This window comes from Rhopalosiphum padi, chromosome 1, assembly GCF_020882245.1.
Source record: "Rhopalosiphum padi isolate XX-2018 chromosome 1, ASM2088224v1, whole genome shotgun sequence".
Taxonomy (NCBI): Eukaryota; Metazoa; Arthropoda; class Insecta; order Hemiptera; family Aphididae; genus Rhopalosiphum; species Rhopalosiphum padi.
Genome location: NC_083597.1, coordinates 82,503,261 through 82,519,945, shown reverse-complemented (window position 1 = coordinate 82,519,945; position 16,685 = coordinate 82,503,261). Strand labels below are relative to the sequence as shown.

The window sequence follows — 16,685 nt, the reverse complement described above, 5'->3', positions numbered from 1 at the left end:
TTAAATGTGGAAGAAATATCAACTTATAAGAATACACATAAAATATTTTGCATGTATATGAAATCATATTTTAGAGTTGATATTTGTTAAGTATTTTTTGTATATTTTGTTTAAGTATTCTACATATAGGTATATTGACCCAGTGACGTATTTATAATTTTGGCATCACTATTGTATTACCATGTTCCTGCACAGTATACACTGAAGTTAAATATTAATACCATATAATTTTTTTTCTTCTAATTTTATATATTGTTATATAATCATACAAGAAAAATAAGAAAAAAAATTTAACGTAGCTAATACTGTACAGTATACATTAATATGTATTTATTCCTCATATATTTTGTATTTAGCTACTCTTTTTATAATTTGAAGGTATTTTATTAATTTTAAAATTATTTAACTGTGTATATTAATATATTATTTCTTTTTGGCAAACATTTGAGTGAATAAGCTCGTTTATAGAATCATCATATTTAAGCACTTTATTTGAATAGGGTGTAAGGGACTGAAGTATAATAGGAATTACCGGTTTCCGGCAAAGTTTGAAATGACCGTTTCCGTCATCATCTACTTCCGCCATTTTTAAAAAAAGGTTTGATTCCCGTTTCCGCCAATCTACCTGTTATGGTAAAATTATTATACTCAAATTCCATTTTTTCCAAAATAATATTTTGTTATATTCAGAAATATACAATACAACATTCATATTGACTTTTATAACATTTTTGTCTGCATTTAGTTTCGTATTAATATAATTAAATTTATTATAAATTTTTTTTAAAAGTATATTTGAGTTTTAATTTTAAATAATTGTGCATATTGGCTTATATGACAATGTTTTGTATTGCTAACTATAATAATAAGTACTATTAATAATAATAATAATAATAATAATAATAATAATAATAATAATAATAATAATAATAATAATGATAATTAATAATTAAAAAGTTTTAGCAAAATTCATTTATACATAAATACATATAATATTTTGTCTTAGTTTCTATAAATATAATAATAATAAAAAAGTCGTACTAAAAGTCACTTATGTATTATACATTATATTATAAATACATAATAATAATTAAATGAAACAAACTTAATATTACATAAATATCTCGATAAATGTTTTGTTTTTAAAATCAAATAAATTTTCTAGTCCTAGCGTATTTTAATAATAGACTAATTGCATAGAATATTTAAATTAATGCTATTTATTTAAATTAAATTATTTATCATTTTCAATAAAAATTTTAAAAATATACTTATAGTTGAATGTTATTTGTAGAACTGTTAACTTAAAGTGCACAGTAGACAGTAGTTAGATAACTTTCCACCATGCATTATATTTGTATTTGTATCATTAATCATTTATAAGTTCTCATTTTTAGAAGTTACGGGTTTTATAAAAATAATAACGTCATGTACCTACTCATCTCATACATGCAAGTTGGATTTGTTGGTGAAGTTCTATATCTTACTCGATAAATATATTTTCTAAGATCTGAAATATCCCGTGTGTTTATATCAACGTTAAGATTAGGTGAATATAAGTTAATAGTTTTTTTTAGACGTTGAATTATATGTGCAATTGCTTTTCCTAAATATGTCGAAGATATTATTTGCCTATAGGTTGAACTGCATATCCTGTGATTATAATCTCTTGTATGTAAATTAATTATAATTATAATAATACAATATTAATATCATATATTATTGCATGTAAAATTCGCTGTAAAATAAATTAAAAAAATTACTTTTTCTTTTAGCATATTTCAATTATTTTATTGGTCTAAACACTAGCGGAATAATATTTTATGTAACATCCCCATCGGTTTTCAGTTAAATAATGGTTAAATTTATCCAAAACTAAAATTTTTTTACCATTTTTATTTTTTACAAATTCCATAGTGTCAATTATGGAAGTAATTAGTAGTATATCAATTGACGAATTCATAAAAACATGTATGCCGTACTTTGTAAATATTAAACACTACAATGTTATAGAATAACTACAGTTTAGTGCCTACACGAAAGGATCATGTTTTATACTTTTATCATAAACGTATCATATCACGCGATCAATATACCTTGTATGGTATATGTAGAAAATAAGTTGTGATCGCTAAGAGTTTTATATGGAATACAAAACGTTCTTTTCTGTACTATAATTTCAGTATTATCGATTTATATACAAAAATGTTATACATAAGTTACCTATATATATAATGATATTAGATTTTATACAAACGGAGTATAACGAAAAATAAATTTTCTTTTTTTTACTTCATAATGTATTTCTGAGTTAACAAAATATTATTTTGGAAAAATATGCAATATAACTAGTCTAAGTATAATAATAATTTTATTGTAGCAGGTAGATTGGCGGAAACAACAATCAAACCTTTTTTAAATAGGCGGAAACGGCTGATGGTGGAAACAATACATACCCAGTATAATGATTAGGACTTGACCATCATGATACTCAAACTTTTAAATAATAAATAATATTTTAGCTTTTAATCCGTATTTAGTTTAAAACGATGTAATTCTATAATCTGTCGTATAATAGGTCTACGTAGGAAGTTAAATGTTAACCAAGGACTCGCACTATTGTAAGTTAAAAACTACTTTTCGCTACGTTAAATGTGGAATTGACAGACAAGACAGATTCAATTTTTCAGTTCCTCGTTCAAACTGACACATAATATATAACTATGATAAAAACGTGAATGGTAGTGTTCGATAAACGATATATCAATAAATTCTTAGCATAACCATGGAAGAATATTAAGATTATATAGATTGAATTTTTGGTACAAAATATTACAAATACTAGTCGTGCTGAAATACGTCATTGACCACTGTATTTACCATTTGAATAATTATGAATTTACTAAAAAAATATATCTATGTACGTTTACCAACTTGTTATGCATGCATATTGTAGGCACCTAACTATTAATGTGAATTAAGAATAATAATGATATATTTTAAAAAGCAAATAAACTTATCACGATTTAGGTATGTCTAGTTTTTGCAACACCACACCTCGTTATTTTTTTCCATACCTATATTAAGGATTTTAAGGTTATTATATTATTATAATTTTTATTATTAGGTGTATAACATTATATATTTAAATGTTTTTTGGTGCTAAAATGCACCATATTTTGATTTTTTAAGGACACATTTAATAGTCCGATCTTTTTCATCACACGTGTTAAAAAAAAAACCTAACAAAAATAAAATATTTTTCGTTTACACAGTGGTAGCGTTGAGGGCGGTCACGACCAGCTGCAACCACCATCGTCGTCGTCCGACCCGGCCGACGTAACGCGGCACAAGATCGTAGTGATGGGTGCAGCGCGAGTAGGCAAGTCGTCGCTGATCACACAGTTCCTGTACCGGAAGTTTTCGTCCAAGTATAAGCGGACTGTGGAGGAAATGCACCATGGCCAGTTCACGGTGGAGGGCGTGAAGATCGACTTGGATATACTGGACACTTCCGGCGCATACGAGTTTCCCGCAATGCGCGCCCTGTCCATTTCGTCGGCAGATGCTTTCGTGTTGGTCTACTCTGTCACCGATCCTGATTCGTTCCAACAAGCAGCCGCCATCAGAGACCAAATCATCGAGACCAAGCACACGGCAGATGTACCGATCGTCGTGGTGGGCAATAAGCTCGACTTGGCTAATTCCGACCGAAAGGTAAATACAACCTTCATATATAGAACGCACGATTTATTAATTAAATAATTATACTATTATACAATAATATACCTTATAGCCTTGACATTTTCACTGGACGTGTTTTTCAAAGGCTAATCATATGTTCAAGTTTGATCTTTCGGGGGATTGCAAAAACAATAAATAATGCTGATTTGTATAGGAAACAATATGTGGCACGTATGTACGAAGGTACAAGTCCTCCGAGTTAGTAAAAACATTTTAGCGCTTGTAATTTCAAGTTTCAACTATACCTATCAGCAATATCTTTAGTGTTTAGTGATTGCTTTTCGGCGTTACAACTTTTAAGAATTTATTTATCCTCTATCCACAGCAGCGGCTATTCCAAGAGGTATATTATATTGTTAGGTAATATAATTATTTATAGAAAAAATTTATTTCACATCAATTAATAACGTTTATTTTTTTTCAATAAACAGTAATTTCTTTAAAAATGATCATCAGTTCGTAGAATTTTTTTGTATGCGAGATCCGAAGCAGTCGTGTTTACGTGTACCATAGAACGTTTAATAATCAATGCGAAATGGGCGTAGGAATTGGGGATATTCAATATTTATAAGTTATAAAAAACGATTATATATCGGAACTTGTGAAATTATTAGAACATACATTGATATAGTATTTAAATAGATAATTTAAAATATATATATATATATATATATATATATATCATGTATCTTGCCTAAGTGAGGCATTATATAGAATTATAGAGTATATATATATGTTATTATGAATTAAACATTGTCTTACTGCAACACTATGCATTCATCTTCTGCAATCAGTGATGCATTTATTGTCTGTAATTGCAACCGTTCGCTCCACGCACGCAATTTGAATACAAACCACACAGAGCATAATAGGTACCCTACACGTGCTATTCAATAATATTTAGTATAACTATAGGCTCGCTCACACGTTTAAAATCATAGTTTAAATACACGCGATGGATCTAATAATAATATATGTATACCTATTATATCTCTTAACCGAATTCATATCTAATTATGGTGTTATTATAATATTATACGAATATGACATATTCACGATCAGAGCACACTTGTATAAGTTCGTATACGGACGTGTTAACATGCAGTTTGTTTTTGTACTGTATAAAGAGTTAAACCCACCCGTCAACTACATGACGCTTATACCTCTTACCTGTCTAAATATAAGGACTTTCATAATTACTACTTTTAAAATATTTAACGTAAATTAACAATTTGGCTTAAGTATATAAATTAGGTCTATACATTGGATGTCTGTTTTGAAATCTATGTAGCCTTGTGGAATTCAAATGGAATATATGAGTATTTATGTAATATATACATGTATATATTAAATAAATACTCATATATCCCATTTATGCATGTCAGTGGAATTTTGTGGGGTCATATTATTGTTCAATTATCTTTGGTTGTACACCAATATTTTGTAAATATTTCTAATTATAATAATTAACTAGTTTTTAGAATTTGTGTATTTACTTTACGGAGCCTTACAGCTAATATGTTATCTGATTTTCTGCTAACCATCTAAATGTTTGAAAATATTTGCAACTTATTTTTAAAGTATTAAAATGTTTGGAGATAATTGGACAATACGAGCCACGAGGGGGAGAATTTCATAGACATGCATTATTAGGTTTTGGAATACATTGATAAATTCAAACTAGATAATATTATACATTTTATGTTTTGGATTATTCAATTTTGTCTATGCGGAATGTGGACGTAAATAAGATTTAACATAAATGAAAAATGCAATTTCATTCTTAAAGATTTCTTACGATATTTTATCTACGAATGAAATCTTTATGTAAAGTAACGAGTGATGATTGAATCAAATAAATATATATTTTTATCAAACACTTGCAAATTGTTAACTTGAATCAATAAATCCTCTTGAAATCTACTATCAATCAGATTCAGGCGTCTAAGCCAACTCTTGCTATCCCTTGACACACGGAACGACCACAGATATTCGTCTCTAAACGACACGACATAAAACTAAAGACGACGTTATATATAGTACGCGAATGCTGAAACGATCCATTGTCACGCGTAGGAAAATACTTATACAAACATCCATTAGCAAGAGGTTTAAAATTTTAAATGGGATTGTGACAGTGAAAAATAATTTAAAAAACCCAAAATCTCGATACACTTTAATACTTCTAATACTTCTACATTCGCAAATTGTCTCCGTATTAAAAAAATGTCACCCAGTGGGTATAACGCATAATATTAAACTATACGCCATACACTTGTATAATATAATGTGTAGGTATTTATTTTAAAACCTGTTTTATAATGTCCATTTCTTAATGAGAGTTTTTATAATACGATAATACATAACGCATAACATGTCATTAATATTTGTTTAAAGATTACTGTAGAAAACATTTCTCAGTTCGTGACTAAGCAATTATGTTGAAAGAATCCTTTTTATTCCTAAATTTTCAAGGTTTATAATATTATTGTAATGGTCAATTTTTGAAAAAAAAAAAATAATAAAATATGACTTGTATTTATCGTTTGATATCTTAGTACTGGATAATATTAAGTAAGTAAATCGACTAAAGTATTTAATATTTGTATTCGATACCATAAAGATAATTTAAAATGTTCTGTTAATATATTATGTTCACACAGTTATGCATAATTGTAGCCTTGTTAATCATAACAAAAACCATAATTTGTATTTCAATGATTTTCGATTACCTTATTCACTCCTGATGTACCTATTATAATGGTTATTAATATTATGAATAACACTATAATATACTAATTAACAAAAATCTTATAATGAAAATGTAAAATCATGACCTTCATTAATTTGTTGAGGTTGACTTACTTCATTTTAATGAATAAATATATACCAAAATAATAATAATACAAATTGGTAAACTTGAGTTTTAGAAGGTTGGATACTTTTTTATATTAAAAATATCATATATTTCATTATCCAGAAACAGATTGTGTAGTTAGTTAGAGTTTCTGAGAAATTAAAAATATATTTAGTTCATTAGCTTACGATAACACAGTCAAAAGTTATACCATTTTAAGTTATAATTTATGCATCAGACACTCCATAACGACATAAGTTAACTGTAATAAGATTAACAATAAAAATGTTAACGGAGAATATTCAAAATTAAAACAATTAATTATAAAATCATTTTATGTTCGAAGCAGCTATACATAAGCTATGCGTCTTTAAGACGTAATATATATATGGCGCCTAACAGAACATACTGTAAAATTCATAACAACGTTAATTATAAAATGCATATAAATATAATTATTTATTTATTTATTTATTAAACAGCAAAACAAGTTTGACTATTTTTCCGAACATAAATTTAGATTTTTTAGTTACTTTTTATTTGGAAAATAATGCCAATAAATCTATTTTATTATTGCAATTTTTTTTTTTTGCAATGAAAAGTATTTAGTTTATTTTGCAATAAGAACATTTACAGCAGTATATATTATACTATCCTAGATTTAGAGCGAAAGCAAAAAACTATTGTTTTTAAAATAATATGTTGTTGTTTTATTTTACATAGAAAACACGTTGAAAGTACTCAAAAGTTGTGCGCATCCTTTTTATTGATTTAAAACGTTCAATATTCAATGTGTTATTTTGGTATAAAACAATTTCAAATTCAATTACAATTTCACAAAAATTATACAACAAACAGTGTCGTCTCTATAACATATAATAATGTGCATTTGATACTCGATAATTAAATATTTATAAATACTTATATAGACTGTTACTATAAACAAGTACTTATACCTATTATAAACATATTTTATTATAATATTGTAATATTGTGTTTATTATATTCGTAGATCTATTTCACAGTGGTAGACTGTACATATTTCTAAATAGTTATTGTCGTTATTGACTAATGATAATAATTACGTCTGTTAAAATATGAAACTAGCAAAACGAATTTTTTTTACCATTTATAAAGGATAATAAGAAAAACCAACGATAACACGATTTTTGAATTGTATAGAACAATTCAAAAGGATAAACTTTAAAGTGACTTTAATCGATTGAGTAATCTAAGATATACAATTGATGGATGAATAACAGATGTAATATTGTGCAGCATTAAACCCATTAAAGATCGCGATAACGAAAAGAATTCAGCCTACAAGATTTATTATCTACTGCCCTCCCATTTGTAAGCTATCTACAGATAAATTAATTGGTCTAATCCGTCTTGTGACCCGGACCACTCATTTAAGACAATTGTCTTTCCAGTTTCGTTTAACAGAAACCACCAAAAATAATGAAAGAAGGGAATCGATAAAAAAAAAACCAAAACAATTTAAGGCAATGTTTCTTTAATGTTAACTCCCGTCTATATCTTTTGCTAACTCTAATTTGTCCATACCTATTTAAATTTAAATTATTAAATCCTATTAAGCATTTATATAGATTATAAAATTATGAATTATCGATATTAATGATACATTAGTTTTATTGAAAATTTAACAATTTAAAACTCTATGGGTTATCAATAGTTAATATACTTATTACTTATATCCAGTTGCATTGAAACATTATTAATTTAATAATTCTCAAGAACTTAACCATCAGTTTCTTAATCATTTTTAAGAGACCATTAATTTGTGTTGAATTTTTAATGATTGTTTATGGTTTAATGATATCCAATATTAATATAAATTAATAATAAATGTGATCGATAAATTAATGAAATAGTTTTTAAAAATCCGTTAAAAAATGAGAGATTGTAAAGATTATATTTATGGGACAACGAACAAACATAATAATATTAAGATCTACTCAAGTATAAATAACCATTCTTAATTGTTGTGTAATAAAAAATTTTCGAGACACAATAAATACAATTTGTGATAGGACAACTTTAAATCAAGTAACTAATTAATTATTTAAGAATGTAATAGTAAATAATATTTTACATATTGAAATTGATAGTTAGTACATTCTAAAGTTTTTCTTTGGTAAAATTCAATAATATGTAAAATGTATTTACAACTAACCAAAATAATAAACACCAAAAGAGGAAAATTCTAGTAAATAACTAATAAATTATACCTAGAATTACATTTTTTGAATGCTTAATGTAAATTCCCGCATTAATAAAAATCATTCTCAGAGGAAATTACTTTAAATACTTTAAGGTCATTTGTAAATAATAAGAGCTGATGAGAATTTAAAAAATGTAAATCATTAATAAAAATTAAAAATAAAAGAAGGGAAAATTGAAATCCTCGGGGAAGAAGAACGTCAAACCGAAAACTGAATAAATAATTTTTATAGTTTATCGCTTGTAAATGTCAAAATAAAAATAAATAAAATGGATTAACGAATAACCCAAAAGAATTAAACATTTTTACGTAAGAAAAATCATATAATGCTCGCGAAATAATACTTCTAAAAACTAAAAACTAAAGAAATGATAGTTGTTTCAAAAGTATTTTAAATGATTTGTGTACGATGTATTATATGATTTATAAACAAATTATAACTTTCAAGTAGTATTCAATAGTAACAATAAAAACTTCACTGCAGTGTTTGATAAAAATATAGGTACCCATAATCTATAAACTGTGTTTTATCATTTTTTTTTTTTTTTTTTTTTTTTTTTAATAACTAAGGATATTAGATAACAATAAACTAACTTTTTTAAATAATTGAAAGATAGTCAGATTCCTGATTCACTATTGATTTATTTAATTATTATTAAACAGTGATGCTAATGGAAGGGAAAGAATATTCAATATATATTGTTAAATTTCAATTAATCAATCATAGGCCTAATACACGGTCATGCAGTGATTAGTGATTACGACAGAATGATACTAACCTAAATTAATTATAAATTTAAAGCATCGACGATCATAATTAAGTGATGAACAAAATCGATCATTAAGGAAGAATTTGTTGTCTAAATTATAATACACATTGTAATATGAAATAGGTATACGCATTGACAAAGGATCGAGTAAAAAAAAAAAATAAATAATAATGATAAAGATTGTAGAAACTAATATTATATTGCCCTGTTTCCTAATAAATTTAAATTATGATCAATGTAAGTAGGTTACGAACGAAGGACTTGTAAGTTTCATATTTTATTGTTAAGGGAATAACACCCGATATACAAGGCGGACGTATATTAATCAGTATAGTAAGACGTGCATTAAGCCAACTGTTATGAATGTAGTTTAAGATGATACAATAAACTTTTAAGTAACATAATATTTCAAAACGAATACCTATTGTATTCGGCGAACGCTTTAATCTATTTAATCGTTATTTGTTATTAATTAAAAAAATGTCATTTCGAACACAAAATGTTGTGAAACGCTTGGCATATTATTATGATAGATGTATTTTTTTTGAAGAAGAATATTTAGGTGAGGTATAGCATAATTGCAGTGATATCGTATAAATAAAAATACTGAATAAAATATTTAAGAAAATAAAGAAACGTCTGGTTGAAAATATTTAGGTTAAAAATACAAAAGTCGTTACTATGTTTTAGCCTTTTCATTTTTATTTCAACCCTAACAACAATAATGTGAATACACAAATCGTAAAACTTTTTTCACGTTTTCCTTGTATTTTCATACGATTCATGCATAATATATAACTTCAATTAGAGAACCTATTTATAATAAACATTAATTTAATGTATTTAATTATTTCAAAACAAATCAAAAGATTGGGAAATATTTTAATATTTAGTTTAACTACAAATTAAAATACATTATAATTTAACTGGGTTGCGACAGAATGGATATGAAAACGAGTTTATTATTCAATAAAAATATAAAATATATGTAGGAAAATTATTTAATTATTTTTCAATTTTAAGTATGATGATACCGGAAGGGCAATTATATTCACAAAAGAGAGTACCTATTGTTGATTTAAAAAATCGTGTTATTTTAAACTGATATTAAGCCAATACTGATAGTAAATTTTGTATATCATATTAAATTTAAATTTAATGATAAATAATCAAGTATAAACAATTTATGAATAGTGATAACTCATGAGTCGGTTTACAATTTAAAACATGCATGCATATTGTTCAATGGTTGAAATTGAATATCATATTAAACATTTTTAACATATGAGATGAACTTAAATATTGAGACATTATATTTAAAGGATACCTATCTACATTTATGTATAGTCACAACGATATAAGGTATTAAAAAATTAGATACATCTGAAACGGAAAAAAATATTTAATCAAATTGTATTTCTATAGAAACGAAACCATTCATTTTGAAATTCCCTGAAACTTCATTCATTTTTTTAAACTTCATTTTGTATATTATTCATTTTTTAGTCGATAAATATAGATTTAATCTGACATCAACGTTATTCGTGTCAGCGTAGCGTGGAAGTGGAAAAAAATATTCATTTATGCATTATCAAAAACCAAAGTGTTGCATAAATGGTCAATTATCTTTCATGCAGTACAGTTTAAATTACAATTTAGTTCATGTCAAAAAAAAAAGAAAAAAAATCATGATACGTCCCATACCGTAAAACTATCCAATTATATATTTTCATAACGTTTTAATACAATACATGTACATATATATTATACAATAGAAGTATATAAAAATTAAATTCCATCGTTAAAACCATCCCTTGATAATAATAACAACAACAACAACAACAATAATAGAAGTGGAAAATAAACACAGCGGCGTTAACGTCTAATAAATCAGTGGCGAAATTTGCAGTTGCTAAAAATTGCGTCGGACGTGATAAATATTCATTTTTTTCCCCCCCGAGGGACTCGTTCATCGAATAAAACGTTTTGTGCGCGAATCGTGTACGAATAAAATTACGATATCCACATAATATATGATATTAATAAAAATATATTTAATATTAATATATTATACAATATAATAGCAGTAGGTGTAGCGACTGATGGGCGATGCCGCAAAACCGTGCACACTGCACGTCTGCACACATCCTATATAATACTCGCCCGCTTGGTGGACGTTATAGTCTATACCTAAAACCGGGTATACCGTATAACGCGATGCGTCAACTGTATGGTTAACCGAGAGTGTGAACACGGCAGTAATCCTCGGCGCGTATCATATCGTATAATAATTAAACGGTTGTTTGTGCGGCCGACGGTTGCACGGCGGCGGCGGAGGTGCTTACAATAAGTATATAGTAATATATAACATTATGCAGGTTCCTGTGTTATAAGTACGCCTTAACCACGGCCATACCTATAAATATAATATATTATACTTTATCCATTTACGAAGTATACGCGGACGTGATGAACTGAAGTTCAAACGAATTTTTTTCTTATATTTTATTTTTCATCTTTTTTTTATTATTATTATTATTATTATTATTATTTTAACGAGTCGAGAAGAAAATGAAAAGCGAACGATGAGAAAATTCATGTGCGCGAGTTGAGCTGTCGTACAAAAGAAAATCGCGTATCTCCTCCGTCTTTGTCAAGACTATAAATTGATATAGAAATATATATATATATATATATATATTATGTATGTGTGCGAGTGTGTATGGGAATTGACAACCTATTTCGTGCAATTATTTTTGTCGGTACATCTGCAACGTCAGCTACCTATACAAATGTGTGTGTGTATGTGTGTGTGTGTGTGTGTATAAGTATATAAATATAACAATATTATATATTATATATGTATAAAAGGATATGGTAAAACATTTTCGAGTCGATTCCTTTTCTTCATTTTTGTAAATGGCTTATTCGAAATAAAATCTCTCGAAGTATTCGTTTTCAGAGTTTTTTGATTAGTGTTATATCACTATTGTGTAATAATTATCATACTTGTCTGACGCAGCATAAATGACAAAAAAGTGTTCAATTTGAAGTCAAAACTTTTAACAACTGCAAAAACCTTACAGCCTTACTTATCGCCTATTGGTTACCGTATCGAATTTTTTATACGGAAAAACCTTTTCGGCAATCCCAATGGAACTATTCTCGGTTATTGAGGAATTAGAAATTTCAACATAAATCCTAACTATAAGCCGTATTCTATTCCCTGACCATTGAGTATTAAGAATTGAATAAATAAATAAATTATAATACAAAGGTTTCCAAATTGTCACATAAATATATTTTTATTCTTCTCTTAAGCCATTTATGTCTCTTACTCCAACAACCAAACGCCTCCATCTTTCCATAACATACGCTATTTGTCCTCTCCATTTTCTACTCTTAATAGTGATAAATCTTTTCCGCTCCTACGTCGGCTGGACAGTAGTCTGAACTGCTCTCTTGGTCGTTTTGTGCCATTTTCACTTTTACCATTTATTTTTGGCCCAAATCTTTGGTTCGAAAGCTAATTTATTTTCAGTGTCTTTCTTCGCACGTGCCACACGCGCATTAAGTTATTTATTTCAACTATAAGTACAAATTACTCAGTATAAGTAGTATAACATAATTTTTAAATTCCGCGCAGACTTTTTGACTTAAAGAGGGGTGTTAATCTAGTGTTAAATGAAACTACTGGTATTAAAAATCACTTCAACTAAATTATAATAATATACAATTAATATTAATCGTTATAGTGTTATTATACGAGCTAAAATTTCGTAGAAACTGTCATGATGATATTGATATTTGTAGATATTATCTTTATGAAGCATGTATAAGACTTTTGTAGTTACGCCTATGTTTCAGTATAATTAGAGTAAGCTATTGATTTTATAAAAATGTTTATCTGTTCCACTTAAAAACGCAACTCTTTTAAAGTTGTAAGTAAAATTAATGTGTTTTGAACTCTCCACCGTTGTCAATTAGAAGTTGTACCTTCATATTCGAGTTTTAGTTTTTTAAACAATTCTTCTTAAATATCATTATATTATTAAATAGTATTATGAATTAATTATATACTTAAATAGTCTCATTATACAACATATGCATTTTGTTATGACTATACAATCATTCTGTAAATAAATTCTGCAATAACGAAATCTGATTTGACACATTTTTCTAAATGTTTGAATTAGAGCTAAAAATAATTATTAAATGTTGTTTGAATTAAATCGTATCTTTACTTAAGTATTGAACGGTTTGATTCGATAAATATTCTAAAAGTTGTTCTACGACCTACAATAAGGTACTACGATAGATTCAAAGTAGTTTATCGACCGTATACAAATATCTAAAAAAGTATTAGCTCACACAATACCATAAAATTACTTACTCATATTAATGATGCATATCTTATATTTTAAATATCAAGTTAATAAAATGACAACCTTTAAAGTACGTTTTCCCCGTGGAGCGTATGGACTAACCTAACGTCAACACCACGTTGGGACATGATCGGTGTCTTTTCCTCTGTCTAACGCTTCGGGAAAAGCGTACCTTTAGGGTATTATACAATTAACGCATTTTAAACATTATAATTAAATTATAAAATATTTTACTCGCTTTAGATATATTTTAAAAAAGAACGGCACAACCAAATTTAATATTATTTTAATTGTTTGAGATCCGTGCTAATGAATATGAAGCTAAATATTTTACTAAATAGTTTTAACGGTCACGTCCATTATATAATATTTTTCTCTTTGAACACAATTTTTGGCACTGTATAATGTGGAAGATGTCTTACGAGCATTGTACGAGTTCACGTTTAAAAAAAATGGTATTATATTATACTTGAAAGGTTTTTTTTAATTTATCAAAATAAAATACCTTCTACCGCTCACCTACAAGATGGGATGAATTAAAACGAATAAAAAAGTTAACTTGGACTTTTGTAATTTTTTTAATATAAACCTATAGTTAACAATATATAATGTAGTTTAATGATTTCAGAAGCTTTAAATTAAACCATTGTTAATGCCCGCTTAACTGCAGAGTAAGTATAAAATATGAAAAAAACAACATTTATGTATATTTTGAAATATTTAAATTAATTTTTTTAAATTTAATTTTCATATGAAATAAGGCAAATCATGATTTTAGCTGCGATCGTCTGGCCGACCACTATTTGCGTTCTTATATATAATTGTACGACGAGATCCTGTAAAATAATCATTTCATTCGATAAAATGAAACGGTTTAATGTCGTTTTCGAGCTTTTCGCCACAATATCTTTTGATGTGGCTTATGAAAATAGTAAATACCATTTCATTGAGCAATATAAAAACGATAATAATTTCACTTTATACAGAGGTATACGACGTGTGATATATTATATATTATTTGCGCTAGCGGTATTCTACACTGACTCTCTCTGTGTCTGGGTACACAATTTATATAATGGCATTTCAATCCCATCTAGCTGTATAGCTGTTGGTCTCAAATACCAGCTCCACGGTTACGCGGTCGTAAAATCATTATCTCCGACGATTACCTTTGACACAGCCCTTCGTCCGGTTTTCCAAAATCTGTCCCTACTAGACGAGACGGCATTGCAGTTAAATCGGCGATCATACCATTGTAACGATTTCCGTTCGGCTGTGTAATAGTCTGCCGATAATAGGTAGTTTCTGTTCGCGATAAGCTCGCCGCGGATACCAGTTGGATAATATTTCAACGCAGGATGTAATATTATATTAATATGTACGATAGTTTATATAATTTATATAGGAATGTTCACGGTCGTACAAATGAGACGAGAGAACTAAAACTAAATTCCACCCCCAAATGGATCGATTCAGTTGAAATGAGTCGACGTGGGTAACCTATACAGTTGATTGGGCCCCCGTAAACATTAAAACCAACATTTAACAACATAGACATAATTTTATTATAGGGTACTAGGTGACGTAGTCTCCCACATAACCGTAAATAACTACGCAGTACGCAATAATTTCTCAAATCTTTTCGCCCACATCGAGTCTCATTAATTTATCATAAATTTGTTTACAAAATTAATCCTCTTAACATTTTGGGTGGCTTCCAGTTGTGTCCCGTGGGAATAATTTTTCTGAATTGCGGCTCAGGTTTTTAGCGTACACACGAATTCAGAATATAAAATACAAAAATTAATATTACATATTATGAAACTTCATTTTTCTTTTCATTATTGCACAGACTACCTGTAACATAATTGCAGTAATAAAAATGTATTTTGCTGTTTTTGTTTTTAGATTTTTTTTAATATATCATAATTTTTTCAATGAATATGATGGTACTAATAAAAACTTGTTTGATTTTTTTTCTATATATTTGAATTTGTTAGTATATGTAATTGTCATAATATAATATAAATAGATACATCTTAAAGTGGTAAATAGTAATCGGGCCATAACTCCGATATATCATACAAAAACAATTTTAATTTGACCTTTATTCGTAGTTATTATTGGATTATTCATAGTTATTCCATATTTCCATCTCACTGTATAAATACATATTATGAACATTATTATGTTCGAGATATTTTTAGAATGAAATATATTATTATTGTTATTTTATTTGTTCGAGATAAGAATCGAGTTGATATTTACATATCACCTTCGAAAAGTTCTAAGAAATTGAATTATAAATCGCAATGACCTAAATTGGTGAGTCCTAAAAAAAGTATCATTTCAGAAAATTCAAAGAAAAATCACAGGTTCGTGTCATATATAATATGTCATTATATATTTGCACATGATATGTACTAGGTAGGTTTATCAATAAACACTATATCTCACGCAGTCACGATTGATTTGTTCGAAAATGTTTAAATCGCGCCCTACACAACAGTAGGAATATGTCCTGCGCGTAATCCAACAACAGCGTAAAACCACAAGACGTGTTATTGGGTTTTCGGTCACACGCGATTCATTATATCGATGTTATAACGTTTGACTTGGTCGTCGCAACGTCTTATAATATGTTATGTTTGCCCTTGAGTATAGAAGTCGCTCATTTTAAATTG

At 27.5% G+C, this 16,685-nt stretch overlaps 1 protein-coding gene across 2 annotated transcripts in view; it reads left to right on the top strand.

Moving 5' to 3' along the window:
- The window catches only part of LOC132932260 (ras-related protein Rap-2b-like), a 96,030-nt gene that overhangs the window by 28,041 nt on the left and 51,304 nt on the right, over nucleotides 1-16,685 (top strand). The window contains exon 3 of one of the 2 annotated variants that reach the window (XM_060998535.1): nucleotides 3,272-3,717. In XM_060998535.1, coding sequence (XP_060854518.1) covers nucleotides 3,272-3,717 — 446 coding nt within the window. The remainder of the gene's footprint in view (nucleotides 1-3,271; nucleotides 3,718-16,685) is intronic. The other variant, XM_060998534.1, reaches the window with a different exon arrangement.